The 27346-nt window shown below is 39.7% G+C and overlaps 1 protein-coding gene across 1 annotated transcript; it reads left to right on the top strand.

Annotated features, from left to right (window-relative positions):
- The first annotated feature begins 3924 nt into the window (after nucleotides 1-3924).
- On the top strand, nucleotides 3925-27211 carry LOC108706634. The gene is made up of 10 exons (XM_018243220.2): nucleotides 3925-4893; nucleotides 7821-7907; nucleotides 11706-11939; nucleotides 12788-12810; nucleotides 14483-14619; nucleotides 18084-18187; nucleotides 20101-20208; nucleotides 21405-22110; nucleotides 23773-23955; nucleotides 25579-27211. The coding sequence occupies exons 1-9, from the start codon at nucleotides 4399-4401 to the stop codon at nucleotides 23925-23927; spliced, it is 2049 nt and encodes a 682-aa protein (XP_018098709.1). The 5' UTR covers nucleotides 3925-4398; the 3' UTR covers nucleotides 23928-23955; nucleotides 25579-27211.
- The last annotated feature ends 135 nt before the right edge of the window (nucleotides 27212-27346 follow it).

The following is a 27346-nucleotide window of genomic DNA, read 5'->3' as shown; positions in this document are numbered from 1 at the left end:
TGCATTGTGCAAGTTTTTTTTACAGCTTGAGATAGGCTTGTGTTTAGACAGAAATTCTGCATTTCACTCATTTATACCATAGTGCATTAAAGGGCTGTTACATTTGAGTAAACTTTTAAAATGATGCAGAGAGGGATAGTCTGAGATAATTTGCAATAGGATTTAATTTTTTTATTATTTGTTTTTTTTAAGGGGAACTCAGGTTTCCAAACCAAAATTTGATAAAGAGGCCCACATTACACAGAAACCCCTAATATATCCATTACAGTTACCTGATTCTTCATAAAGTATGAATAAATGCCATTTTCTATGCTGAAATCCAGCTGTTTAACAGTTCTTCTCTTTCTGCATCATTTGAAATCTTGGCAGGGAAGGAGGGACTAAACACTGATGTTACAAATTGTAACAACTACTCCACAGCTTACAGACATCATGCAGGAACTACATAACCCACAATGCATTGCACTGTGATGTTCTGTTCCTTATTGAAATCACGAGTGCTGGGAATTGTGGGGTTTGGAGGACAGATGCAGGGCCGGATTTACATAGTGGGCGCCCCTAGGTCCACTGCTGTTCGTCGCCCCTGTCCCCTCCCCTTTATTCGTGCAAATTTTCATCATCTGGACAGGAGCAATGGGGATTGGCGCATGGGAAATTTAAAAAATGATTGTATCACCAGCGCGTTCCTTGTGTTTTTGAACCAATGTGGGTGTGGTTTGGGCAGCATGCCGCCCCCCTAAAATGTGCTGCCCTAGACCCGGGCCTAGGTGGTCTTTCCACAAATCCGGGCCTGGACAGATGGCTGCTGATACAAAGTAACAGTAGTCAGCCAGCTCAGCAAAGTAGTCAGACAGATCAGCAGGAGAGCAAGGGGCTAGGCTTAGGGAACTGTTCCAAAGTATTGAAAATCATGAAAAGTCTGCATATTTTTTAATTGATGTATGTTGCAAAGTTGCTTGAAATTGTGTGGAGTTCCCCTTTATCTTTTTATACAGCAGCTCTCCAGCTTGCAAGTTCAGTAATCTATTTGCTAGGGTCCAAATCCCCCCCTAGCAACAATGCAGTGGTTTAAATAAGAGACTGTAATATGAATAGGAAAGTCCTCAATAACAATAAATGTGGAGCTTTACAGAACATTTGTTTTTAGATGGGGGCGGTGATTCCCCATTTGAAAGCTGGAGAGTCAGAAGAAATGTATATAGTGCGTAAGGCAGCGCAAGCTGAGTTTTCACATAGCTCTATACAATACTATTCAATAATAACAGGGCAAGGCAGCAGGCTGTACAGGCACAAAGCCCCCCCCCAGCCGCAAATACCCACAGGCCCCCCCACCCCCACAAATTCCCCTCTGTCCTCCTTAACCCTCCCCCTCCAGGCAGAAAGGAAGCAAGAGTCCAGGAGCAGCTGACTGTAAGGAGAGGGTATGGGATGGCGGGACCCACAATGGCTGGGTTTTTTCCCGTTGTCCTGGACCTTTACCGATAAAATAGTTGCAAGAATTCCCCCTCGATCGTGTGAGAAATCTGCTCAGGGTGTGCACCTGCAGCTACATTGAAATTCTGGAGAGGAATGTTGCACTGTTTGGTAAAAACATTGCAATAAGCAGCCGATTTTCCAATTGGGTAAATGAGCCCTAAAATGTCATTTGAGAAGACCCCAGGCTTTATTATCAGCTGTTTTTGAATTATGCTAACAGATTACACTTCTTTCTAGGTCTCAACAGCTTTCATTTAAATGTACTTGACAAGGTGGACGCGTATGTACATCTGTAGCACTGCCAGGTCTATCTTCTGCATGATGTACTGAAACCTGCCTCTGGATCTGAATCCAAAATGTGTTTTGTTTGGTGCCCATCAACCATAACAATACAAATAACTCTAATTAATGTAACTTGTAATTAATGAAAAAAACATAAAACTATAGGAAAGCCAGTATTTTTATTCCAGAAACGGTGGCAACCCAGCACTTACCGTAAAGAGCGTATTTTGTGTAAATACTGGTGTCATTCTGCCCCAGGCCGCACACTCCCAGCTCTGCCCAACACAGCCTATTTTTTCAGGTGATTTGGGTGCATTTGTACTGTTTTTTTAACAGTGGAGTAACTGTAACGCAGGCGCAACTTGCAGGGAGCAGGCGAATGGACTAATACTGCAATATGACACGACAGGTGGTTAGTAACTAAACTAGAGGGGGGGCCCTGGCGTGGGACGTTCAGTCGGGCCCCCCTCTATACGCTATTTTCTCCGCCTGGAATCAGTAACCTGATCTACTACCGTAAAAAGGAACCGTTTTAATCTCTTGCAGCAAACAATACTTATGTGACACACCCCTGCAGTTAGTCATAATTTAAAGGGAAGTATTTGTGAAAATAAAAATTTTATATAAGCTTCATCATACTGAAATAAGAAACTTTCACAAACAATTAAATATTCTGTATCTTTTCTGAAATAATCAAGTTTATCTTCCGTATCCCTCTCTCAGCATCTGTTTCTCTTCATTCTCTCTTCATGCAGGAATTGGGTGTCAGATATTCATTGACAGTTAGATCCAATATATCTTATAGGAGGGCTCATTTGGCCTAGAATAGAGCTCTCTATTAAAATCACCAGAAATCCTGTCTCTCTACATGCAGGATTTGATTTGTGCAAAAGGCAGTTATTTTGTAGATTTTGTTTGTACTGGAATCAGTTATTTGAGTGAGCTCTAATACATCTGCTAGGAAAGGAGGACCCCTTATAAGATATATTGGATCTAACTGTCACTGAATATCTGACACCCACCTGCTGCATGAAGACAGAATGAAGAGAAACAGATGCTGAGAGAGGGATAGTGAATATAAACTTGATTATTTCAGAAACGGTACAGAATTTTTTATTGATTGTATTTAGAAAACTTCTTATTTCAGTACGCTGAAGCTTCTATTAAATTTTCACAATTTTCGCAATAGTTCCCCTTTTAAGAGACTAAAGGTTCAGAAGGACACGACATATGCATACCTCCCAACTGTCCCATTTTTAGCAGGAAAGTCCCGCTTTTGACAGCTCAGTCTGCAGTCTGACATTTCCAGAGTTTCTCTTTGATCTGCTGCTACTGAACAGCCAGAAAAAGATACAACGTTTCTAACTTAATTGGCTCTTGGCAGACAGCCCAGAATACATACTTAAGATTCGTTTGTAACAGTTTTAGATAAGATAAGAATGAAGACTCACAGCTTAAAGGGCAATTCACCTTCGTTAGCAAAACTGTAATAACATACAAAAACCATAGAAATGTGTTCAAACTTTCCTAACCTGCCAAACTTTGTAAAATGGACATGGTAATTAGGGGGTGTGGCCTCAAAATGGGTGCCCCACGCGTCAAATCTATTTGTCCCACTTGCTGTTTCCAAAATGTTGGGAGGTATGCATATACCCAGGCCTAGACTGGCAATCTGTGGGTTCTGCCAAATGTCAGAGGGGCCCCTATAAGGTGCCATAGAAACGACCCAAAGTCACGAAAACAGCCGAAGCCCCGAATCGGCAAAAAAAGACCCGAAGTCACGAAAACAGCCGAAATTGAAGTCCTGAAGCTGCGAAAAGACCCAAAGTCACGAAAGGAGGTGAAGTTGAAGTCCTAAAGCCACGAGTTCTACTGAACACCAATGTGGGTTTTTTAAAAAAAAAATTTATCCCCTGGCCACCAATGTATTATTTTAATATTCTATAGGCCCCTGCCACCAATGTTTTTTTTTTAAAAAAAAAATTTGGGGGGCGCCAATTTTTTTTAACTTGTAAGGGGGGCCCTAGCGCCAATGTTTTTTAAAAAAATTATTTTTTGGGGCCATAATTTTTTTTTAACTTGTAAGGGGGACCCTGGCACCAATATTTTTTTTTTTAACTTATAAGGGGGCCCTGACCGTCAATAGCTTTTTATAACATGTGTGGGGGGGTTACTTTTTTTAGCGCTGTCTGTGTGGTCTTTGGGCAGGATGGAGTGGGCGGGATCTTGGTTGGGGCTTGGGCGCTAGTGTTGTAATTTTGTTGTACATCACTATGAGGTCATAAACTGAGCGACAAGCCCTTGTTCACAGTCTAATGCAACTGTCACATTGGCATAAACCAGCTCTATTAGTCAGTCCAGCCATAAAAGCACTTCAGCTGAACCCAAGTCAATGTAGATCCGGCACATTCCGTTACCGAAGGCCGCACAGCTTAAACACCCGCAGTAGAAAATATAAAACCTTCCGCTCCCTTTAAATCGAGTCAAACATTCAACATGACAGCATCAGCCAATCATTTGCGGGAACGTCATCAGGAAATAAGGAAGTTGTGACGTTGCGCAAAGCGTTATTGTAATCTTTGATAAAACGCCATATAAACATCCGCTGGCTGCGCGGATTGGTTAGCGTTAGGCGCTGATATGGAGGCGAGTCTGACGTGCGCTGTGTGTCTCGGTCTGTTTAAGGAACCCGTCACCCTGCCGCTCTGTTCGCACAACTTCTGCAAGCGCTGCGTGTGGGAATGTGCTGCCCCGGAGATACGAAGTGTTCATGTCTCCCCGCTGAGCGCCGGCGCTGTCTCTGCCCTGCGCACGGTTCAGTGTCCGCTCTGCCGCAAGGTTAGTTCTCTCCCCGGCGGGTTATCATCGCTGCCCGTCAACACCACTCTGGCCGAAGTCGTCCGACTCACGGCGAAGAAGGACGAGTGTTCTGGATGGCTGGCGACGACAGATTGCGGCTCCGAGGAACTTCCTCTCAAGCGGAACCTGACTCCGTGCGCGGAACACGCCGATCAGATGCTGGAGCTGTACTGTAAGAACTGTACCGTGCCGTGCTGCGGCAAATGCGTGTCTGACAAGCACCAGGGCCTCTTCCACAGCATCAACCTGCTACAGATGGTCTATCAGGAGGAGAAGGTGAGGCTGCAGCTGTGTAACACCCATAGCCCCGCCTTCATTGCTGTGACGTCATGATTTCATCAGCAGAACTGCAATTACTCACCTGTTTGACGACATGCAGGAGCTCGTCTCATGTACTGCTTTTCTGCATCTTATACAAGCACATACAGACAGAAGAGAAACGAGATATTACTGGGCCCCACCACAAACTATTTCCAGGCCCCCAAAATGCCTCTACCAATATCTATTTACATTTTACTTGAATTAGGGCCCCTATACCTCCTGGGCCCCCCTGTAGCTGCCGGATCTGCTTCCTCAGTAGTTATGCCCCAGAGTACATGAGTTCTACTGCTTTTGGCTGCCACTATTTTACCCCCTGTGGCCACAGTTTCACATTAAAGGAACAGTAACACCAAAAAAATGTGTTTTAAAGTAATGAAAACAGGGTTGGACTGGGCCAACGGGACACCGGGAAAAAACCCATTGGCCCCGGGCTCTGGTGGGCCCCGCCGGCCCAGATCCGCACCCTCAGCTTCTTTTTTTATTTATTTTTTATTTATTTATTTTACAGCGATTGTCACCAACATAGTGCGCTCGCACGCTTACACATAAAGTGCTGGGAGGCGCACGCATAGGGGGGCCGGCAACAATTGTAGTGTTTCTGAAACAAATGCAGCAGTTTTAGTAGTGCTGGGAAACCCTGCATTATATTTTTATTACTTTATTATTTGTTACTGTTCCTTTAAGTCCATAAAGGGGACCTGTCACCCTAAGAAATAACTCCAAATTTGTTTCTATCATGTTAGTTGAGCAAAATAAACACTATATTTATTATTTAAAATTTTTTTTTTCCTTTAGCCTTGGAATTCACAGTCCTAGAAAGCAGGCAGGTTGTCACAAACCAATTGTAACACCCCCAAATCTTGTGTATGCACCAGATTGGGTGACCTAATGCCCATGCATAGTACCCTACACAATGTGAGGAGGGAGGGGGAATGTATGGAGTGCAGTGACAGGAAGTACTGAATAGAAAGTGAAAGCAAGTGACTGCCCACCTCCTGAGGCATAGAGGAGGGGCAGGCAATATATAACTGACAGCTGAAACTGAAAGAAATAAAAAAGAATTTGGGTTTCATGTTTAATTTGCATAGGACTTTCATTATACAGTTTATGTGTGGGTTCCCCTTGCCAGCTCAGGAGTAATACTGTATCTTTAAATAGAAATACAGCTTCATATTTTTCTTTCCGATGAAGCACGGTGGACTGCAAAACATGTGAAAGCCTGGAAATATCTCTGATGTGCCTTTTTAGTGCACACTTTGTATATAAATCCCTCATCATGTTTTGTTTATATAAAATGGACACCTATTGTAAACTATAAGGATATTTATTAGTTAACAAGGAGTTAAAGGGTCTGGAGGCTGAGTGCTTTTATAGAGGTCATGGAACTAGGTTATTTTTAAAGCAGACTTTTTGTCTAAAAATAAATAAGTGCATTATACTCATTTAGATATAGAAGAATTTTTTTTTTTTTAAAAAAAATAGTGTTTCAGGCTGATTTATTGAATATTTCTGCAAAAACTTCTTGCTCCCTGAATTCACAGGCTCTGCAGGGAAGCCGGCGGGTCTGAGCTTACTGCACTGTAAGACAGTAACCAATCAGCAACTAGCAGGACCTGATAGGGAACTGAAGCCTGTCTTTGTGACTGCAGGGTTGTGATTGGCTGTCCCCCTCCTTCTGGCAGGGACCATTAGGACACGCCCACCCTCCATTTGAAACTGAGACAGGGACCAGTCAACATCTATAGGGAGCTCTAATAAAGGGGCTATTTTTAAAGATATTTATTTTTAGCACCATGTAAAAGCAACACCATATATAACTTATAATTGCCTACAAAATTAGGGTTTTTTCATTTATCCTACAGGTCTCCTTTAATTTCCTCATTTTCCAATATGATTAATTTATTTTAATACACATGTTTCAGTGAATCACGTGACACAAATTACATCACTAAGCACTGATTAAAACTCATGACATCACTAAACACACACACACACACACACACACACACACACACACACACACACACACACACACACACACACACACATACATACACACATATATATTATAAACTGCACTTGGGAGCACCTTTTTTTTTTTTAAACAGTAGTAGTGGCTGTGTTGGCATACTATGGTTAGCTTATATTTGTCATATATTCAGGGGCGCTCCACCAGTGAGGCGAGTTGATCCACTCGCCTCAGGCGGCAACACCCCCCTGGTTACCAGGGGCGGCAGAAATGCCGCTACTGGTAACTAATCCGAATTTCCGGTTTTCAACCCAGAAATTAGGCTCTTTTAGTGCAGAGAGCGCAATTGCCTCAGGCGGCATAAAGGCGTGGATCGGCGCTGTATTTGCTGAAATAATTTCTTTTAATCAAGCTGTGCATTCTGTTATAATATATTTGTCATCATTCAACTATTTAGCTGTAATTTTATATCTAAACAAAACCCAGGTATTATGTTTGTGGCTATAAAGAACCTAGGTAAAAGCAAAGTTCACTCTGGAGAGCCAAATTAGATTCAGTGTACTTTATTCACAACATGTTTCGGACAGACATGTCCTTCATCAGGTGCTAAAGGACATGTCTGTCCGAAACATGTTGTGAATAAAGTACACTGAATCTAATTTGGCTCTCCAGAGTGAACTTTGCTTTTACCTTGGATATTGTGTGGCTTGGACAGTGCCACTGACTCTGTCTGATAGAGCCTGGATGCCTTTGGAGTGAGGGACCACCCGACAATCAATAGAATAGCTATAAAGAACCTAAAGCGCACATGATGGTGACAGGTGCACCTCTGCTCATAGATCCTCAAGGGAGCAGCTCATAGCAATGAACTTTGTTTATATCCCAAGTAATGGATTTTTTTCTTCCTTTGTAGCTAACCCTTTTTAGCAGTTTTAAGAAACTACGTGAAGTTCATGAAAAACTTGTTAAAGAAGCCAATGACGAAGAAAGAGACATTGAGGTGAGTCGGCAAACTTGCAAGCAATTATTTGTAATTATTCTTTATTGTAACAAATCGTCCATCCTTATATGGCTTTTTATTTTGGCTGCCTTTGGGTGACTAAGTGAAAGCCAAACACTGGTACACCAGACCTCCTATGCAATTATAATTGATGATTGTAAGTTCTGCTATATTACCTAGATCAGTGATGTTCAACATCTGTGGTACCGAGGGCTGGAATTTTTCTGTCCTACGTGATGGAGGGCCGATAATTGAAGCCATTTTTGACCACCCCCCATTTTAAACCTCACCAATTTAAACCAAACCCATTTTATCACAAGAGCTTTTTAAAACCATGTCCATATTAATTGTGGTAACACACCAAAAAAAGAAATGGTGCTCACTGCAGGGATATCACTCATATGTGAGAAATTTAAGTCATACCCTTATGTACTATAATCATACCCTTAAAGTCCATACTGCAAACTTTGGGCCATACTTCATAAGATAAGTAAGTTATACTTCACTTATTTTATTGTACTGTGATGCAGTACTTTAACATCTCTGTTAATTACTAGTCATATTGCAGGGAGTTATGTCCCCTTTGCTTTGTTTGATTTGTTTGATTATTATCACTGGTGTAAGTAGACTTCTCCTGTCACAGATGAGCCCAAATCCTTTATCAATTCAGCCAGTCTACAAGCTGTTGCATTACTACATATGAAAGTGCCCTGCTGTACTTGATGTGGATCCCTTGCAATGTAATAGTTTGGCAGAAAGAAAAACTGCTGTGCTGTGTGATCAGTAAACTTACTGGCAAAGTGTTCATCTGTTTCCCCCCCAATCCACCCAAGCATCAATTGGCCCACCCCTCCTGCAATGTTTTTTTAACCAGAGAGAGGGCTAACTTAAATCTCTTATTATAATAAAGTAGAATAAGACTGATCAATTGTAATTGTGATTGAAATTTATACTTAAAAACACTTCTTTATTTCTTTTATTATGCATATCAGTAAGAATGGAAATAATAAGGTAAGTTTTGGGGGCCACAAATAAATGGGAGATGGGCCTATTTACCATGACCTAAAAGGCACCTGCACATAATAAAGTAGATACCATGACCTTAAAGGGATACTGTCATGGGAAAACATGTTTTTTTTCAAAACGCATCAGTTAATAGTGCTACTCCAGCAGAATTCTGCACTGAAATCCAATTCTCAAAAGAGCTAACAGATTTTTTTAATTTGAGATCTGACATGAGGCTAGACAAATTGTCAGTTTCCCAGCTTCCCCCATTCATGTGACTTGTACCTGCACTTTAGTATGGAACTACTTTCTGGCATGCTGTTATCTCTCCTACATAATGTAACTGGATCAGTCTCAGTGGGACTTGGCTTTTACTATTGAGTGTTGTACTTGGATCTACCAGGCAGCTGTTATCTTGTGTTAGGGAGCTGCTATCTGGTTACCTTCCCATAGTTCTTTTGTTAGGCTAGGGCCACACGGCGCGATTTTGCCGCGATTCTGCGCTGGGCGAGTTGCGAGTCGCTGCGGTTTTTAAGCCGAAATAGCTTTGTTAACTTTGGCGCTGGCGGCAATGCAAATCGCGGCGAAATCGCTGCGCTAATTCACACGCGGCGATTCGTTTTCTATTGTCGCCCGAAGTTGCCTCGCTGGGCGTTTCCGGGCGACAGTAGAAAAAGAATCGCCGCGTGTGAATTAGCGCAGCGATTTCGCCGCGATTTGCATTGACGCCAGCGCCAAAGTTAACAAAGCTATTTCGGCTTAAAAACCGCAGCGACTCGTAACTCGCAACTCGCCCAGCGCAGAATCGCGGCAAAATCGCGCCGTGTGGCCCTAGCCTTAGGCTGCTGGGGAGGGGGTGATATCACTCCAACTTGAAGTACAGCAGTAAAGAGTGACTGAAGTTTATCAGAGAACAAGTCACATGACTTGGGGCAGCTGGTAAACTGACAAAATGTCTAGCCCCATGTCAGATTTCAAAATTGAATATAAAAAAAATCTGTTTGCTCTTTTGAAAAAAATGTATTTCAGTGCAGAATTCTAATGGAGCAGCACTATTAACTGATGCGTTTTAAAACATGTTTTCCCATGACTATCCCTTTAAAGGCACCTGCACATAATAAAATAGAGAATGCTACTGTGCAGTAGTAAGATCTTGCTTAGAAGTATTTCAGCACACTGTATTCATGTATGGGGGAAATGTGGCATTTTGAATCATGCCAGTCCCCTGTCATAAATCACTTAATAGTATTATCTCTGTATAGTATTGCATTTCTCTACATCCAGGGTGGGATGCACTGAACAAAGGAGTTAAACATAAATCTAAATATCCATCCCAATGGCTAGGTTGAAATATGTGCAACTAGGGTAGTCCCTTAGCCCTGGTGCCTTGTTTCTTGCCTGGTAAATTGGTTTTTGTGATGTGGTAAGGAATAAATTAAAATAAAATTTGCCCCTACCCTCTGATATTATTTTTGTTTAGGATGTAGATGAATACAGATTGGGTCTCTTTACATTTTTAATGGCACATCCACCTTATTTTTCCAAGCCTTATTAATGAATAGCCCCCATCAGATTTAGAACCCTTGATGCAAGTCTTTTCTGGGCAATGTGAATTCCGTATGACCATATAAAGGTAAAATATGCCCCCCTTTTTGACATAAGCTCATTCGGTTTGATTGACATACCACAGATTATTAGAACAAACTATGATAGTCTGACTGTGCTGGTCATTTTATTTTATTCTTGGGGCTGAGCTACATAAAAAATAAATTCACATTATTTTTTGTTTGCCTACAAGTGGTACTTTCCTAATCAGCATAGGCTCTTATTTTGGATTCCTCCCCAAAAAACAGCGTAAAAAATGTAATTTGGAACCAGAAGCCACTTTAAATGGAAAATCTAAACCCCCCCCCCCCCCTTTTCATCAAGTTAGGCTTATGTAGAAAAGGGGACATATACATATTTTCTTTCTATTTTTTTTTTTTTTACATGGATTGAAAGGAAACCATGATACTCTGACAAACCATTCCCAGCATCCCTTAGGATTACCATGTAATACAACCCCTTCCCTCAACTTTTTCCATTTTGTAATGACTTATTCTGGGGCATGGATTCTGAGAATTTTTGGACCACCCACTGTGCAAAGTGGAGGAGCTTTGAATCCCAGAATCCATTACAAGCCAACAAAATTTATTAGGGGGTTAATTATCAACGGGCGGATTCTGAAGTTTTTTTAAACTCTAATAAATTCGATTTTATTCACAATTTGAATGTTATTTATGAAAAATTAGTGCCTAAAAAATTTATTGAATTGTCCCGACCTGAAAACTTGAATCACAGCTTTCTTTTTTTTTTTTAAAAAAACACTTTTTTTTCCTTGCATTGGAGTCTTAGGGGGTCATCATTTTCTAAACAAAACTTGGCAGAAATTTGACTCATCACTACTGTAAACATTTTCAAATAGTTCAAGGGACCTCTGCCATTGACTTCTACATGAACTCTGCAGGTTTTAGGTGGAGAGTAGTCCAATTAGAACCGTTCTCAAATTGTGATAAATCTCACATTCAAATTTGAGTTGATGGTTTTAAATTATAAATAAAAAAATTGAAAATTCGTATTTACCATTTAAAACTTAGTAAATCTGCCCTCAATGTCATCACATTTGAATGTAATAACCCATTTGGGGGCCAAAAAATCCCAGAGACTTGTAGGTTATTGGCCTATAGTTTGACAGATCTGTCATAGACAAAGCCAGTTGTGAGAGAAGGCCATGGAATTTTTTTTTATTTTCAGGAAACTTTTAAAAACCACATCAGCTTCCTCAATTCTGGATTTGAAGAAGTTGAGAAGGCTCTGGATCTGAAGAAGAAACAGCTCTTGGAGCTAACCATGCAACAACAGAACACCACATTAAAGGAGTATAGGGTGTGGAAACAAATGCAGACTCATCATAATAAAACCATTGAAAGCCTTCTTAAAGACTGCGAGAGCATTGTTGATGAATTTGAACCCAAATGTTTTCTTAAGGTAACATTCTGTACTTGCATTACTCTTTTAAAAGACAGTCCGTTCTTTGCTTATCATGCTATTTGTATTATTCAGAAAGCTGAGACCTGGCTACATTGTGCCTAAAATATTAATTTGCAGACATTCTAAGCCAGTAAAAGTAGTTGAGGTGATAAAGAAATTTTGGCTTTCCTATGGAAATTATTTCTACAAAGAGTTAAAACTATTTTTAAGCTGCTTAAGGCAAATATTGTATCTCACAAATTTCCCCTTTCAGCACTGTGATTTGATATTCTGTCATTTGGAAAAGATTATAGTAAAGTGGGCTGGGTATACAGAGGCCCTCTTTTCAGTAACCAAAGTTTTTTTCCATACTCCTTACAGAAGGTGCAGCTCCCTAGAATCTAGAAGGCTCATTTACAATTGCTAGACACTATAATGGGCACAAATGCCTTCATTTGTAGTAACAGTACATCTATTAGTTGTCCCTTGCTCTTCTAGTAAAGAAATAAGAGTAAGGAATAGTGTGCCTTAAAACAAAAAAAATAATTAGATGTAGGTGTGTGTTGTAACCATTTAGCTGTAGTGTTGTAGTACTCAAGACTTGTTAAGGGGTTGGTTGAAACCGATAACAAATCTAATATTTAGTTGTCCAGTCAGAGGTAATGTATTCATATCTTTGTACTGCTAATAATTTTCCAAGCACATTAGAAAAGTGCACATAATAAATATATTTGATGGCATTGTTACCTACAATTTCCTGTCACCTGTTTGAGTATGTTGTACAGGCATAATTTTATGTGTTAGTTTATTTTTTTACCCCTAATGTGTGAAATGATTTCATGATGTTTTTTTCTTTTCATTTGCAGGTGGCGTGTGATTTAAATAAAAGGTAAGGATAGGTAGCATGCTTTATTAATTATATAATCGGCTGAAATGTCCTTTACAAAAGTTTCAGTAACGTTTTACTATAATGTTTACAAAAAAATAAAGCCTTAGGGGTATATTTATCAAAGAGTGACGTTAGAGCACCACGGTCTGCTAGAGTGAAATTCCACCACTCGCCATTCATTTCTATGGCATTTTTAAAGGCGTATTTATCAAAGGGAGAACTTTCACCCATTGATAAATACTCTTTTAAACATACCATAAAATGAATGGAGAGTGGTGGAATTTCAAAGAGTATTTATTAATGGTGAAAGTTCTCCTTTGATAAATACACCTTTGAAATTTCGCCACTCTCCATTCATTTCTATGGCATTTTTAAAGGCGTATTTATCAAAGGGAGAACTTTCACCCATTGATAAATACTCTTTTAAACATACCATAAAATGAATGGAGAGTGGTGGAATTTCAAAGAGTATTTATTAATGGTGAAAGTTCTCCTTTGATAAATACACCTTTGAAATTTCGCCACTCTCCATTCATTTCTATGGCATTTTTAAAGGCGTATTTATCAAAGGGAGAACTTTCACCCATTGATAAATACTCTTTTAAACATACCATAAAATGAATGGAGAGTGGTGGAATTTCAAAGAGTATTTATCAATTGTGAAAGTTCTCCTTTGATAAATACACCTTTAAAAATCCCATAGAAATGAATGGAGAGTGGCGAAATTTCACTCTAGCGGGCCGTGGCGAACTCTAACTTCACTCTTTGATAAATATACCCCTTAGAGCAGGAATCCCCAACCTTTTTTACCTGTGAGCAACATTCAGATGTAAAAAGAGTTTGGGAGCAACATAAGTATGAAAACGTATCTGCGGTGCCAAATAAGGGCTGTGATTGGCTATTTGGTAGCCCCTGTGTGGACTGACGGCATACAGGAGGCTCTGTTTGGCAGTACCCCTGTTTTTTTTTTGGTTTTTTTTTATGCAACCAAAAATTTACTTCAAGCATGGAATTCAAAAATAAGCAGCTGCTTTGAGGCCACTGGGAGCAACATCCATGGGGTTGGAGAGCAACATGTTGCTCATGGGCTACTGGTTGGGGATCACTGCATTAGAGTATAGACTGTTGTATTTGTGCTACTGACACCAGGCATTAAACCCTTTTTAAAACCTATTGTCTTATTTTTTAATTTTGCCGTAGAGGTATTTGACCCATGCTATTCGATCAACTATGTTCCTCTATGAGAAGGCTGCCATATTTGTGCAGCAGGAGTCTGGTAGCATTAGAAAATCTCGCAGGTTGAGAAGGGACAGTCAGATCCTAACTGTTTAGGAATGTGGCAAGTTTAAAAATTGAATCTGCCAATGTATAGTGTTGGCCAGTGCATTGTACATCGGAAAAGTAAAGGGTATACAAAGGGAAAATAAAGAAGAGCACAGCTCTTTGAGCATTTAGAACAATAGAAAATCAGCAATACAGTCTGTATGCCTTCATGGTCCATGAGAAGAATACCGATCCCATGTATTAGCATAAATGTGTTTTTTTTTTTTTTGGAACAGCTGTTTTTCATGAACTAGCTTCTATAGTCCCTTTCCTGATTATTCTTCTTAATCAAGCAGACATGCCTTCATAAGAATGACAACCTTTATTTGATGCTCTGTTTTTCTTACAGGCTGAGGTCTAGCCTTGACATTATGGGATTTACCTCTGATTCCAGTAAAAAGTTCAAGTGGGAACCGACCCAAGTTGATCTTAAACCTGCGCTGGATGCAATATCTGCACTGAATATTTCAGGAGGAAAGCCTAATGGTCAGAAGATTTGTACTGATTTTTCCTAACTTTAAAAATCTAACATAAAAAGGTTTGCTTACATTTTCTCATCTAGAGAAACAACATCTTTTATAGCTGCAGGTATTCTATTTCTCATGCATATTTACAAAATGTTTCTACAAAGAATACATTTATATCAATTGGGTGGTGTGTTGTGCCTTAAGTCAACTGAAATAAAGAATAATTATTTGGCAACAAATTGTCTTCCCTAAGAGAATGTGTATTTGTTACCGGTACTTACTGATCCCCTAAGTTGTAGCTCAAACTCTTTTGAAAATGGACATTTTCATGAAAGCTAGGGTTTTAGCATAATTTTACACCTTTTACTCACCCTGTTTGTGAAAACTCCTAGAGGGGTAATATAATAATAATATTACTGGTCTGTTTATCTCGCAAGTTGCTATGGGTAACTATATTAAAGGGATACTGTCATGGAAAAACATGTTTTTTTTAAAACACATCAGTTAATTCAGTGCTCCGGCAGAATTCTGCACTGAAATCCATTTCTCAAAAGAGCAAACAGATTTTTTTTTTTTTATATTCAATTTTGAAATCTGGCATGGGGCTAGACATTTTCTCAGTTTCCCAGCTGCCCCAATCATGTGACTTGTGCCTGCACTTTAGGATGGAATTACTTTGTGGCAGGCTGTTTTTTCTCCTACTTAATGTAACTGAATCAGTCTCAGTGGGACTTGGCTTTTACTATTAAGTGCTGTTCTTAGATCTTCCAGGGAGCTGTTATCTTGTGTTAGGGAGCTGCTGTCCCGTTTCCTTCCCATTGTTCTGTTGTTAGGCTGTTGGGGGGGGGGGGGGGTAGGAGGATTATATCATTCCAACTTGCAGTAAAGAGTGATTGAAGTTTATCCGAGCACAAGTCGCATGACTGGAGGCAGCTGGGAAATTGACAATATGTCTAGCCCCATGTCAGATTTCAAAAATGAATATAACAAAATCTGTTTGCTCTTTTGAAAAATGGATTTCAGTGCAGAAGTTTGCTGGAGAAGCACTATTAACTGATGTGTCTACATTTAGAAGCTTATTTATGTACTTTTCTACAATAAATAGGTCTATTAATGTTTACTGCCAAGCATTTGGTGTTATTCAAACCCCCCCCCCCATGTGCAACAAAAAACTGTTTGCCCAAGTTCAGTAACTCCTTGCAACCAATGAGATTTGTTCTTTTAAACAGTTGACCCGTAAATGCTTCCTGCTGCTATAGGTGTTTAGACTAGTACCAAACTTTGCACCTTTTTATTATATTTCCCCAATATTGTTTGCTTGTATAGCATGTTCATGTAATGTGAGTAGGACCCAATAGGAAAATAAAGAGTCCAGCTTGTGAGGGATGCCTTCAATAAAAAGCAAGGAGAAGGCACTAAGCCTTTAGGAAGGATATATTCCATGTTTTTTAGAATAAACATAATTTCAGTGTGTGTGTGTATTTTAATATCCTGATTTCAGTCTGTCCTTTTTGCCAGTTTGCCTCATGTAAAGTGTTTTTACACTGGCCAGTGCCAAGGTGTTGGGCACCCCCAGTGACTCTAGTTTATTACATATTACCAGGGGCTGACACTCCTCTTCCGCAAATGCACCACCAGCCCAGGGTCATGTTGGAGACAACATGACACCATCATATTTTTGTAACCCATTGTAAACCCCTACATTGACTTGGACAAGCACTTGCACATATTCTTCTGTGTTTCCTATACTGCGCATGGTCCCAGCTTCAAAAAGTGCAAAGGGAATTCCTGTGACACTGGAACAAGATGGTGGTGCCATGTTTAAGTATTCCAGGCTAGTGCATATTTTAAAAAAAAGAAACGCCATCCTGTGGTAGAAGGTAAGCAACTAGAGTCACTGGGTGAGTGTGCTTATCCCCCCCCCCTCGGATTTTACCTTTCCTTCTCCTTTAAAAACTACACTCTCTCCCCCATCGACCTGCTGTGTTTGCATTTTGTGTTAGAAATGACTGGAGGTGTATACTAACCCTCCTTTCCCTGATTGGGGGTGGCTAGCCAAGTACAGCTGTGCCTTCAAATAGGGAAATCTAGATTATGAAGATTCCTTCCCATACTCCACTTGTAGAAGCTTCAGGTACTCATTTACAGCCTGGGGAAACATCCAGATGGAAGAAGACCCAACTGGTCACAATAGGGTTTTGGGGGAAATTTTCAGTCAAGTAGCACAAAAGGTTTTTGAGTGTTTCTTCCATTTTTAGAGCTATGTAACAGTAGGTCCCTTTTTATAATGATTTAGGTTTTTTAAATCTGTGTTTAAGCGTTAAAAGGAAAACATTCCCAGTTTGTCTCCCAGCAGTAACTAAGCTGTTTGTTGTTTAATGGGATGATTTGTTCACATGCTTTGTGGGAAATGTACAGCTTGAGTGAAAGGAGAGCTATTAATCTTGTAGTATATGTATTCTTAAAATGTCCCCCCCCATTCCGTGTTTAAAGGAGAAGAAAAGTTGTTTACCACTTGGGGGTGCCAAATGTTAGGCATATTTACTAACCTGAAACCCCTGGCTGGTGCTCTTATCAGCAGAAAACTGCACGGCCCGGGGTTATTCCAGCGAGCACCACGGATCGATCCTCTTCCTGCTTCTCGTGCATGCGAATTAGAGTGAAAAGCTGAACTTTTAACTAAAAAGTCTGATTTTTTTTTTTTAATTCAACTGCACATGCGTCTGCCCCGGGAAATATGAAGAAAGAACAAGCCGGAAGAGAAGTGATCCGTGGTGCTCGCTAGAATAACCCCAGGCCGGTGCAGTTTTCTGCTGATAGGAGCACTGGCCCGGGGTTTCAGGTAAGTAAATACTGTACATTCACTTAGAGGTGCCTAACATTTGCTACCCCAAGTGGTAAAAACAAGGAAAACAGGTGCCAAAAGCCAGTATAGGCGCTACCATGGTAAATAAGGTTACAATAAAGCAAAAATTAGGGGGAGGATATACTCACATTTCACCCCAGTCCACAGGTGCAAATCCATGAGAAAAAAAACCCATAAATCAGTCAAGTTAGTAAAAAAAAAAAAAAAAAAAAAGTACAAAATATTTATTAAGACATAGTGAACAGCGGCCTAATGGGTTTCTTGCCTGTTGGGGCACTTACTCATAGGCTGTGGTACCCAAGTGGTAAGCCCTTCCAGTGCCTGAAGTATGTGGAAGAGGGAGTAGCTCCACTTAAATCTAATCCTATCTAAGTAAAATATATATATATTTTAAAATCTCTAACTACAAAATTTATATCTGGTAATAGAGAGTGACCCATTCAGCAGTCTGTAAGTGCTAATTTGGGGGCACTATAAAACTTGGTGAGGATGATATTTCTCAGGTGCATGTAAATGTACAGCTCCGACGCAATCTAGGAATAGAGAGAAGTCTGCACATGGTTGGTCTAACTCTGAAAAGACATTATACTGTACATATATTTTCCTTTCTTATGTAGATTTCTTTATTAAAAGACAAGAAGATTCAGATGGAAACTTCTCATTTAAATCCATAACTAGACTGTGGAAGCACGAACAAAAATCCTGTCCTGATAAGTATTCTGTAAGTTATTTAATGGAGTAAAGACTATATATTTACATTTATCATATCTCATTCAAAGCCCATGAACTTTATATTCTAAAAGTACTTTTGCTCTTTTAAGGCCAAGTCAACCCAAAAATAAAAATATTTGCCTAATTCTGAGCAACTTTTCAGTATATTTTTATTGAAAAAATGTTCAGTACTTTTTAAGGTTTGTAAAAAATTGCTATTGAGTGGTAAAACACTGCTCAGTAGAAGTAAGCAGCTTCTTCAGTTCCTGCTCCAAAGACACTATGAACCACTGAATGAGGACATACATGTCCAGAGTTCCTCAGGGCAAGGAAGATACTTGGATCGTGTATTGGAATATAACTATTTTTATGATTTTCTTGTTTACAGAACATCCCTCAACACTGAGGGAAGAAAGGTGAGGGTAAAATACCTTTTTTCCTAATAAGACATTGGGAGGAATGTATTAAAGTCGCAAAGAGAAAAACTATTGACACCAATAAGAACAAAAATCCACATCTCGCAATGTAATATTGTTCCTTGAACTGTTATTGCACTGTGAATTTATAATTGTGCATTACGAGTTTTAATTGTGCACTCTTAAGAAGTGGTTGAATTGAATATGTTTCGAATTTTCCGGTCGGAACCATTCGATTGAATTTTGTAAAAAATTTTCTTAAATAACCTCCCAGTCGAATTGTGAGTATATTCGATTTTTTTAAAAAAAAATCACATGAATTCGAAATTCGACCTTTGATAAATGGGCCTCTAAGAGGAAGGAAGGCAAAGTTGAAGTCTCTAGAAACGTGCCACTTCTGCCTATCCCTAGTTCCAGCTTCTGCCATCAAAAATTGAATGATTGTCAAAAGAGAAATAGCGCAAAGCAATGGGCACACATCTTCTGAAAGTTCTTTAATGGACAGCATTGTGCCAACAGGTCAGATGTATTTTAAAAAGAATCATGATTATGAAGATTTCTCCTGTTATCTTATTAACTATATAGCATATTTGTAAGGGTGCTGATTCTTGGTCTGCGTTTATCCGCTTGCTGAAAATCCAGTTCAGTGTAGCATTGGCTTTACAAACAATCTTTTAGGAGTGTAAATGAACCGCATTTTTGTAGAATTCATGTTTAAGGATTCCCCAAATCCAGGATTCAGTTTATCTGGCTAAAGGTGGCCATAGACGCACACAGTGGCGTAACTACCCGGGGGATCAGGGGGTGCGATTGGGCCAGGGCTGAAGCGTCAGATATAGGTAGAATGCTATTGTTACTACCTGTTTATCTGACGATTCAGCTCTATACGTGTGTATTGAAACTAACAATCTTTCTTGGAAAGATCTTTTCCAAGAAAGATCGTAATTGTTACGTCTATGGCCATCTTTATACTTGGGTGCAAATACTTAATGCTCAACCAAATCAGATCTGAACCCTAAATGGAAATGTGAGTTTATAGCACTGGGCAACCAAAAGTGACACATTTTTATCAGATCATGCAATTTTTTCCCTACCAGATTTGAATATAAAAATGTATTTTTTTTTCATCCTGCGAAATCTTTTCTGGAGGATTTGGGAAGGTTGCATACCTGTTTAGATTATATGATGACACTTGAATTAAATTGTTGTCAACATTCGAATATAGTGGACCTGGTGTTTTTTCATGCATTGTTCACAGTCATAATGCCCCTCCCTAGAGTCACCTCTTCTTTGTAACAATGTCAGGAACCCTGGGAAATTTGATGCCAAAGCAAGCATTTCCCAATTGTATTATATAATATAATGTTGTTATGTTAATAATACGTTTATAATACGATATCATGTTATATTCTGCATCTGTGTATGCATTTGTTTCTATATAATATATATACACATATTTAATGTAAAGCTGTGGGGAGTAAACCATTTACTTAACTTTCTTTTACAGCACATTGAAGATGAAGAGCCAGTGTTAATCCGTGGTCAAGTGCAGAAAGCTGGCGTTCGGTATCTATCCATTTCTGTGGTGCCTGAATTCAAAGCCTTGTGTTATGAGGTAACCGCTACATTACACATCTAAATATTTTCATTTTTTTTAAATGTCTTTATATGATTTTATAGAACATTGTCTCATGCCAGTGAATCCAAATTTACTTTTAATCATAAACATTTAAAAAAAAAAAAAGGGGTGGTTGCCTTTTTTTTCTATAAATTAGAAAACATTAAGAAAGCGGGCCAAAAGAAATTCAAACTAAAATATGCAGGCTTAATAATTTCTTCTATCTTTTTGTAACTCTGTTAACTGGAGAATACTATCCAGTTAAAGTGATACTGACATGTTCCTATAAAAATCATAGGAACATGTCAGTATGAAGTAAATGCTGCACAAGAAATATTTCCCCGCAAAGCCGCCCCGCACTCACCTGACCCTCAGACCCACCTAAAAGAACTCTTCGACCGTTTCGTACATCTTCCGGGTTGCTTCACAGACGCAGGGCTGGGGGCAGTGCGATCCTTCCATAGGCTGATTACGAATCAAAACAGGACTTCTGCCTATGGAAGGATTGCTCCGCCCCCAGCCCTGCATCAGTGAAGCTAACCGGAAGATCAGTCAGAAGTGTGAGCGAGTCCGCTGCGAAAGGTGCGCAGGGCTAGGGGAGCTTTTGCAGGGGAAATATTCCTTGCAGCATTTTCTTCATGCTGACACGTTCTCCATAAGTCTACTACATACATTAAATATTTTGCCTCCAATAAGACTTCTTATTAAAGGGAAAAAGGAAATATTTTTTTAAAAATAAGAATTATCTGGCTCTGTAGCATACAATGGGATTCTTCAGAACTTATCTGTGATCCATTATGTATCCTGTGCTTGAATGGCTGCCCCCATGACTACAAAGCAGCTTGTTTATATAAACTATGGTAGAGATTCTGAAAATGATTTTAGCAGACTTAAGGTATGAAGATCTAAATTAATGAAAGATTCCTTATACGGAAAACCCAAGTTCTCGCGCATTTCTGATTGTAGATCCCATACCTGTAGTACAGTTTGGCCTGTCTCTTGTGTGAAGGTGTTGCAATGACTTTTTATAAAATACCCTGTCATTTCCTGCAAGTACAATTGTGCAACTACAATACGCTTGTGTATCAGACGCCTGACTTTTTGCAAAGCCGCCACAGTGACTAATCTCTTGGAGTCAGATGCGCATTAGAAGAGGTTCCCAGAAAGTTTCTTTTCTTTCACTTCCATTTTAGGAACTCCGTTTAAAGTGCTATAACGATTCGACTACGATCTACAATAATAATGAGGTCCTTTCGGTACGGGAAAAACAGATATGTAAAGATTTTGACAAACTGCACCTACGAATGAACCGAATAAATAGACTGAAGGAGGCCAGGCTTAGAAGACAAGATGGTTTCGATGAAAGTTCAAGTTCCTTTATTTGTGCTAATAACTCACTGAGACCTGACCGTGAAAAAAGGCATCCGCAGCAAGGCCACGGATTACCATGTGCAGAAGAAAATGGGGGTGAAAAAACTGAAAATTGCCAGTTAGGAGGCATGATATCCAAAGCATCACACCCTTTAAATTGGATGCTTCCTGGTATTACACATGACACTGGCTCCACAACAGAAGAAAACATAGCTGCGGCTTTTCCTTCATCTACAAATGCTATTGGTAACCATTCCATAGACGGAAGTGATCTCACTAACAGGCCTGCTCCAAATAACTTTGTCATTGGCAAAGGAGGAGCTACCGCCAGTAATAGAAATTACAGTAAGAATAAGCACCGAACAAAGTGGTTAAAAAGCACAACTGTCTCTCCTAAAGCACCTGTTCCATCCTCTGACGTCTCACTTACATTTACTGCCAACCCATTTTTAATATCAGCTGGCAATTCTACTTGTGAAAATGCTTTAACCATTCCCATTGGTCACACAAATACAGACATAAATGAAGGTGAGTAGACTGCCATTGTTTTTTCCATTTTTATATGATACTGAAACTGCAGTTACAGTACAGTACAATTAAAGGGGAGCTATCCTATCTTATGCATATGATTAAATGAAAAGTAAAGGACTCCTCTTATTTATAATAAAATAATCGATGTATACAGTGTGCCTTTGAGCAGTGTGCCTTTGAGCATGTTCCCTCAAAAAAAAAATACAGATAAACAGACCTAGTCGGCAGCTTATTGGCCCGTGTATGGGGCCCTTCAACGGGCTTGCCCGATCGATATCTGTCCGAAAGTCGGCCAGATGGCGATCAGATGGGACTAAAAATCCCGTCGGATCACGGCCGCATCTGTTCGTTGATGCGTTCCCGCTATCCAACCACCCGTTACCCATAGTTACGATAGGGCCCACGATCGGATCGGCCCGATATTGCCCACCTCAAGGTGGGCATATCGGGGAGAGATCTGCTTGCAACATTGCCAAAAGAGCGGATATCTCCGTTTATGGCCACCTTGAGGCTGTGCTTGTGCTTGTGCTGAATATACTTTTTGTCTATTGTTTTAATCACAAAGTCTGGTTTTTGTATTTTTAACAGGGCAGACAAGGAGTTTGAAGCTGCTCCATGTTTGGTCATTTTGAGGTGGATAATCCTCCTACATAATGGGATCCTGCTAGAAACAAAGGGTAAATGGAGGAGGAGGTTTATACTGATAATCTAATTATCTGCCCTTCAATCCCAACTATGGAGTAACTTCAATTTCTCTGTATAGCTCAAGGGGTTATACTGCTCCTTTAAGGGCAGAGACACATGCTCAGATTCGGGGAGAATAGTCGCCCAGCGACAAATCCCCTCTTCTTGGGGGCGACTTATCTCCCCAAACTGCCTTCGATGGCACTTGGAGCGCTTTGTTTTCCGAATGTCGTCTAAAGTTTGCTCCTGAGACTCTGTTTATTTATAACAAAATAATCAATGTATACAGTGTGCCGTTGTGCATGTTCCCTCAAAAATGTTTTTCTTTTGTGCGCATTTTTTAAAGAATAAGTACAACTTTTTTTTATCGCTAAAATTACTTTAAACAGCCCCCAGAATAACATACCTTTCTCCCTGCATTCAGCTTTAGTTCATTTCTCTGTTACAGCCAGATGCAGCTCTTTTAGTTACTTCTTAGTCTAGTGTGAAACTCCCACCCATTTTGCTTTCTGAGTTTTCCCTCTCCGAGGTGCCTACTGGGCATGCTCACTGCCTCTGTGCCAAAGAAAATCAGGCATGTGCAGTAGGCATACTCTAAACAACCCGCGTGTATGTTGTTCTGGGAACTGTTTAGAGAAATTTTGTAGTGTTTTAAAATACCAGGCTTACTTATCCTTTAAATCATGTTCATAAAGACACTGGTTATCTGTACACAGGGGTGGGTTTCTTAGAAGTATTAAATGATTTCACCAAATTCTTTGCATGAACCCCTAATTTGTTTTATGCATTAGCTCACAGCTTTTAGGGAACACTGCTTGTAAATGCCACTCCGTTTGAAATCATTTTTAATGCATCGGATTACAATCAAAGCTCATCTACTGCTACTGCCTGAATTTGGGATATGGTACAATAGACTGTACTTCTGTTCTCTCTGGAAATGAATCCTGGTGGCTAATGGCATTTTATTATTTTCAGCCTCCTGCCATTTGTCTGCAAATTCAACATCATCTGAAGAATTTTTTGATGCGAATTCGAATACAGATTCTGACATTGAAGATATGAATGAAGAGACTATTCCAGATATTTCCATTCCAGATATTGATGAATCTGTTACTCCACAGAGGAAATGAATATTTAGCATTTCAGCTTTCGAGCAACGTAAGTTAGACAACCTATAGCCACATTTGTTTTATGATGTGTCAAAACTCCTGAGAGCAAGAAAAGCTCAGTTTTTAAAGGTTTTTAGTTTTTCAACTTGAGCGGGGCTTGTGCTGAAAATACTTTTTGCCTGTTGTTTTAATCACAACGCAATCTGGTTTTTGTTTTTTCTTAAAGGAGTGGTTCACCTTTAAGTTAACTTTTAGTATGTAATAGAATGGCTAATTCTAAGCAACTTTTTCAGTGGTTTTCATTATTAATTTTTTTTAGTTTTATAATTATTTGCCTTTTTCTTCGGACTCTTTCCAGGTTTCAAATGGGCGTCGCTGACCCCCATCTAAAAAACAAATGCTCTGTAAGGCTACACATTTATTGTTTTTGCTACTTTTTTCTCATCTTTCTAGCAAGGTCCTTTCCTATCCACATTCCAGTCTCTCATTCAAATCAGTGCATGGTTGCTAGGGGAATTTGGACTCTAGCAACCAGCGCTGACATTGCAAACTGGAGAGCTGTTGAATAAAAAGCTAAATAACTCAGAAACCACAAATAATAAAAAATGAAAACCAATTGCAAATTATATCAGAATATCACTCTATACATCATACTAAAAGTTAATTCAAAGGTGAACAACAGGCCAAGCAAGGAGTTTGAAGCTGCTCCATGTTTTGTCATTTAGAGGTGGATAATCCTACATAATGGGCTCCTGCTAGAAACAAAAGGTAAAAGGAGGAGGTTTATACTGATAATTTAATCGGCCTTTCAATCCCAACTATGGAGTGACTTATTTTTTTCTATGTAGCTCATGGGGTTATACTGCCCCTTTAAGGGCAGAGACACACTGTCAGATTCGGGGAGATTAGTTGCCTGTCGACAAATCTCCTCTTCTTCGGGGCGACTAATCTCGCAGAATGCCTTCCTGCCGGCTAAAATGTAAATCGCTGGCACGATGGCACTCGGAGTGCTTAGATTTCCGAAGTCACCCGAAGTTTCCTCATGAGGCGTCTTCGGAAAACTAAGCAATCGGAGTCGTCCGGCGACAAATCTCCTCTTCTTCGGTGCGACTAATCTCCCCAAACTGCCTTCTCGCCAGCTAAAATGGAAATTGCCGGTGAGATGGCACTCGGAGCGATTCATTTTCAGAAGTCACCCGAAGTTTCCTCGTGAGGCGACTTCGGGAAAACGAAGTGCTCCGAGTGCCATTTTCAATCTAGCCAGCGGAAAGGCCGTTCTGGGAGATTAGTTGGCCAAAGAAGAGGAGATTTGTCGCCGGCGACTAATCTCCCCAAAATCTGACTGTGTGTCTCTGACCTAATGAACTGACAGATTTAGCAAAGCAGATATCTGTGTTCATTCCTCAGGAAGCGTTCAACAGTTTAAGAAGTGGAGCAGCATTGTGCTGCTGTAGGAAGAAGAGCATTATAGTCTGTAATAATCCTCACCACAGATCATGCAAAGGAGAGATTTTTATGCCATAAATTCAAAAAATATGTGCAAGTTGCAACGTCCTAAGGGAAGTATATTGCACAGTCCCACCTTTTTATAATGACCGTACAGGAATACATTTGTAAAAAGGTGTTGATATTAATGCTCTAATTCCCCTACCCTTTATTTCTTTTTTGTCAGAATACAAAAGCAGCCTTGGATGGAAGAAGAAGAGGAAGCTGTTGGGATTCAATTGAACATCTGAATTAAAATGTGGCCGACTAGTTTTGTATGTTTATTAATTATACTCCTGAACTTTGCAGTCTCTGTAAAAATATATCACACAATTGAATACTTTTCTTTCCAAAATGTGAGCTTATGCCCATATTACTTATGATTTCATACAGATATAACTTGTCACAGTGAAAGATGTAAAACAAATTAGGTATGGACCAATCTATAATTTGGTTGTGTCCAAAATCCATATTCTTCACAAAAGATTCATCCAAATACAACATGAAAGCTGAAGCTAATTTATAAAATTGTATTATGCATAAACAAATATCAGTAGCTGTAATGTCCTGTGACAGGGTTAGGATTTGGTTTGCCTGAACATCACCCTTTTTTGCTAAAACAGGCCATTCTATAACATACTAAAAGTTAACTTAAAAACTACCCCTTAAATTGAGGGGGAAATCGGGTATCAAGCTAAATTACTGGTAAGTGTGATGTAAGGTATAATAAATGAAGGAGAAAATGGCTTGTAGAGGAGAGGGGGAGCAGAGCCAGGGCACGCACCATCCACACTTCCCAGCTATTGTCTGCAGCTGGGACAGCAGGGGTAGGGAGATGATCTACTGGATTAAGGGGGGGGCAAATTAGGGGTGGGAAGGGGAAAATTTTTTTACTTTCTTGTTTTGTGACAAAAAGTCACGTGATTTCCCTCCCCGCCCCTAATTTACATATGCAAATGAGGATAATGTTCAGCCGGGCAGAAGGATTCGGCCAAATCCTGCTGAAAAAGGCAGAATCCTGGATTCGGTGCATCCCTATTTTTTACAGTACATGGCTGCCCTTATGTATCCTGGATAAATACCATTAAAGACTGTAATTGGGGGCAGCCTGTTAGACCCACCTTACAAGAAAACTGGAGGTATTTCTTGCTTGAGAGAGAGGAGGGTGGGTCAATTGAAGAGGGTTCTGTGCTCAAAGTTGGTGGAGGTCTTTCCCCTGCCTGCTGCTTCTTAGGTCATTCTATAGAATGTAGCTCTGGTCCCAGGTCTAAATTAATCAGTTGTAACTGCTTCTAGACTTTGCATATGCCATATAACTAGTGACATTTCAATGCCTCTAACACTGAATTAATTTTCAATCCAATGAGCATGATGTTATTTGATTATTTTTATAATGTGGGAACTGAGAATATCTGTTTTTAATTATATACATTTACCACTTCAACAAACGCATTAAGGGTAAGAACACACGGGCAGATTCGTGGAGATTAGTCGCCACAGTGACAAACCGCCTCTTCTTCAGGGCGACAATCTCCCCGAACTGCCTTCCCGCCGGCTATAATGAAAAATCACCAGGGCGACTAATCTCCCTGAATCTGCCTGTGTGTCTTTACTCTAAAAGTGCTTTTCTTTGGCAAGATTGCATTTCTTGAACTATTTGAAAACGTATTAGGATATCCTTTCTTTTTAAATATATCTAATGTCTTTATCCTTGCTAAATTGCTAAATCGCCTGATTTTATACACTTGCTGTGACAAAATTGTCAAGGTTCCAAATTCTCTTCTATTGTGTTTATCAAGCAAAATAAATTCACACTGTCAGATGTCGTTTTGTCAACACTTATTTCAAACCACTTGGACTTTGATTTCAATCAAGTAAATTAATTATTTGATCAATATTGTTATCAGTCTTTGTCCATAGTTTTCTTTTCAGACCCAAAATAGAAGATTGTTCTG

Source organism: Xenopus laevis, chromosome 1S (assembly GCF_017654675.1).
Source record: "Xenopus laevis strain J_2021 chromosome 1S, Xenopus_laevis_v10.1, whole genome shotgun sequence".
NCBI classification, from domain to species: domain Eukaryota; kingdom Metazoa; phylum Chordata; class Amphibia; order Anura; family Pipidae; genus Xenopus; species Xenopus laevis.
The sequence above is the reverse complement of the archived record's forward strand: the minus strand, read 5'-3'. Positions and strand labels throughout refer to the sequence as shown.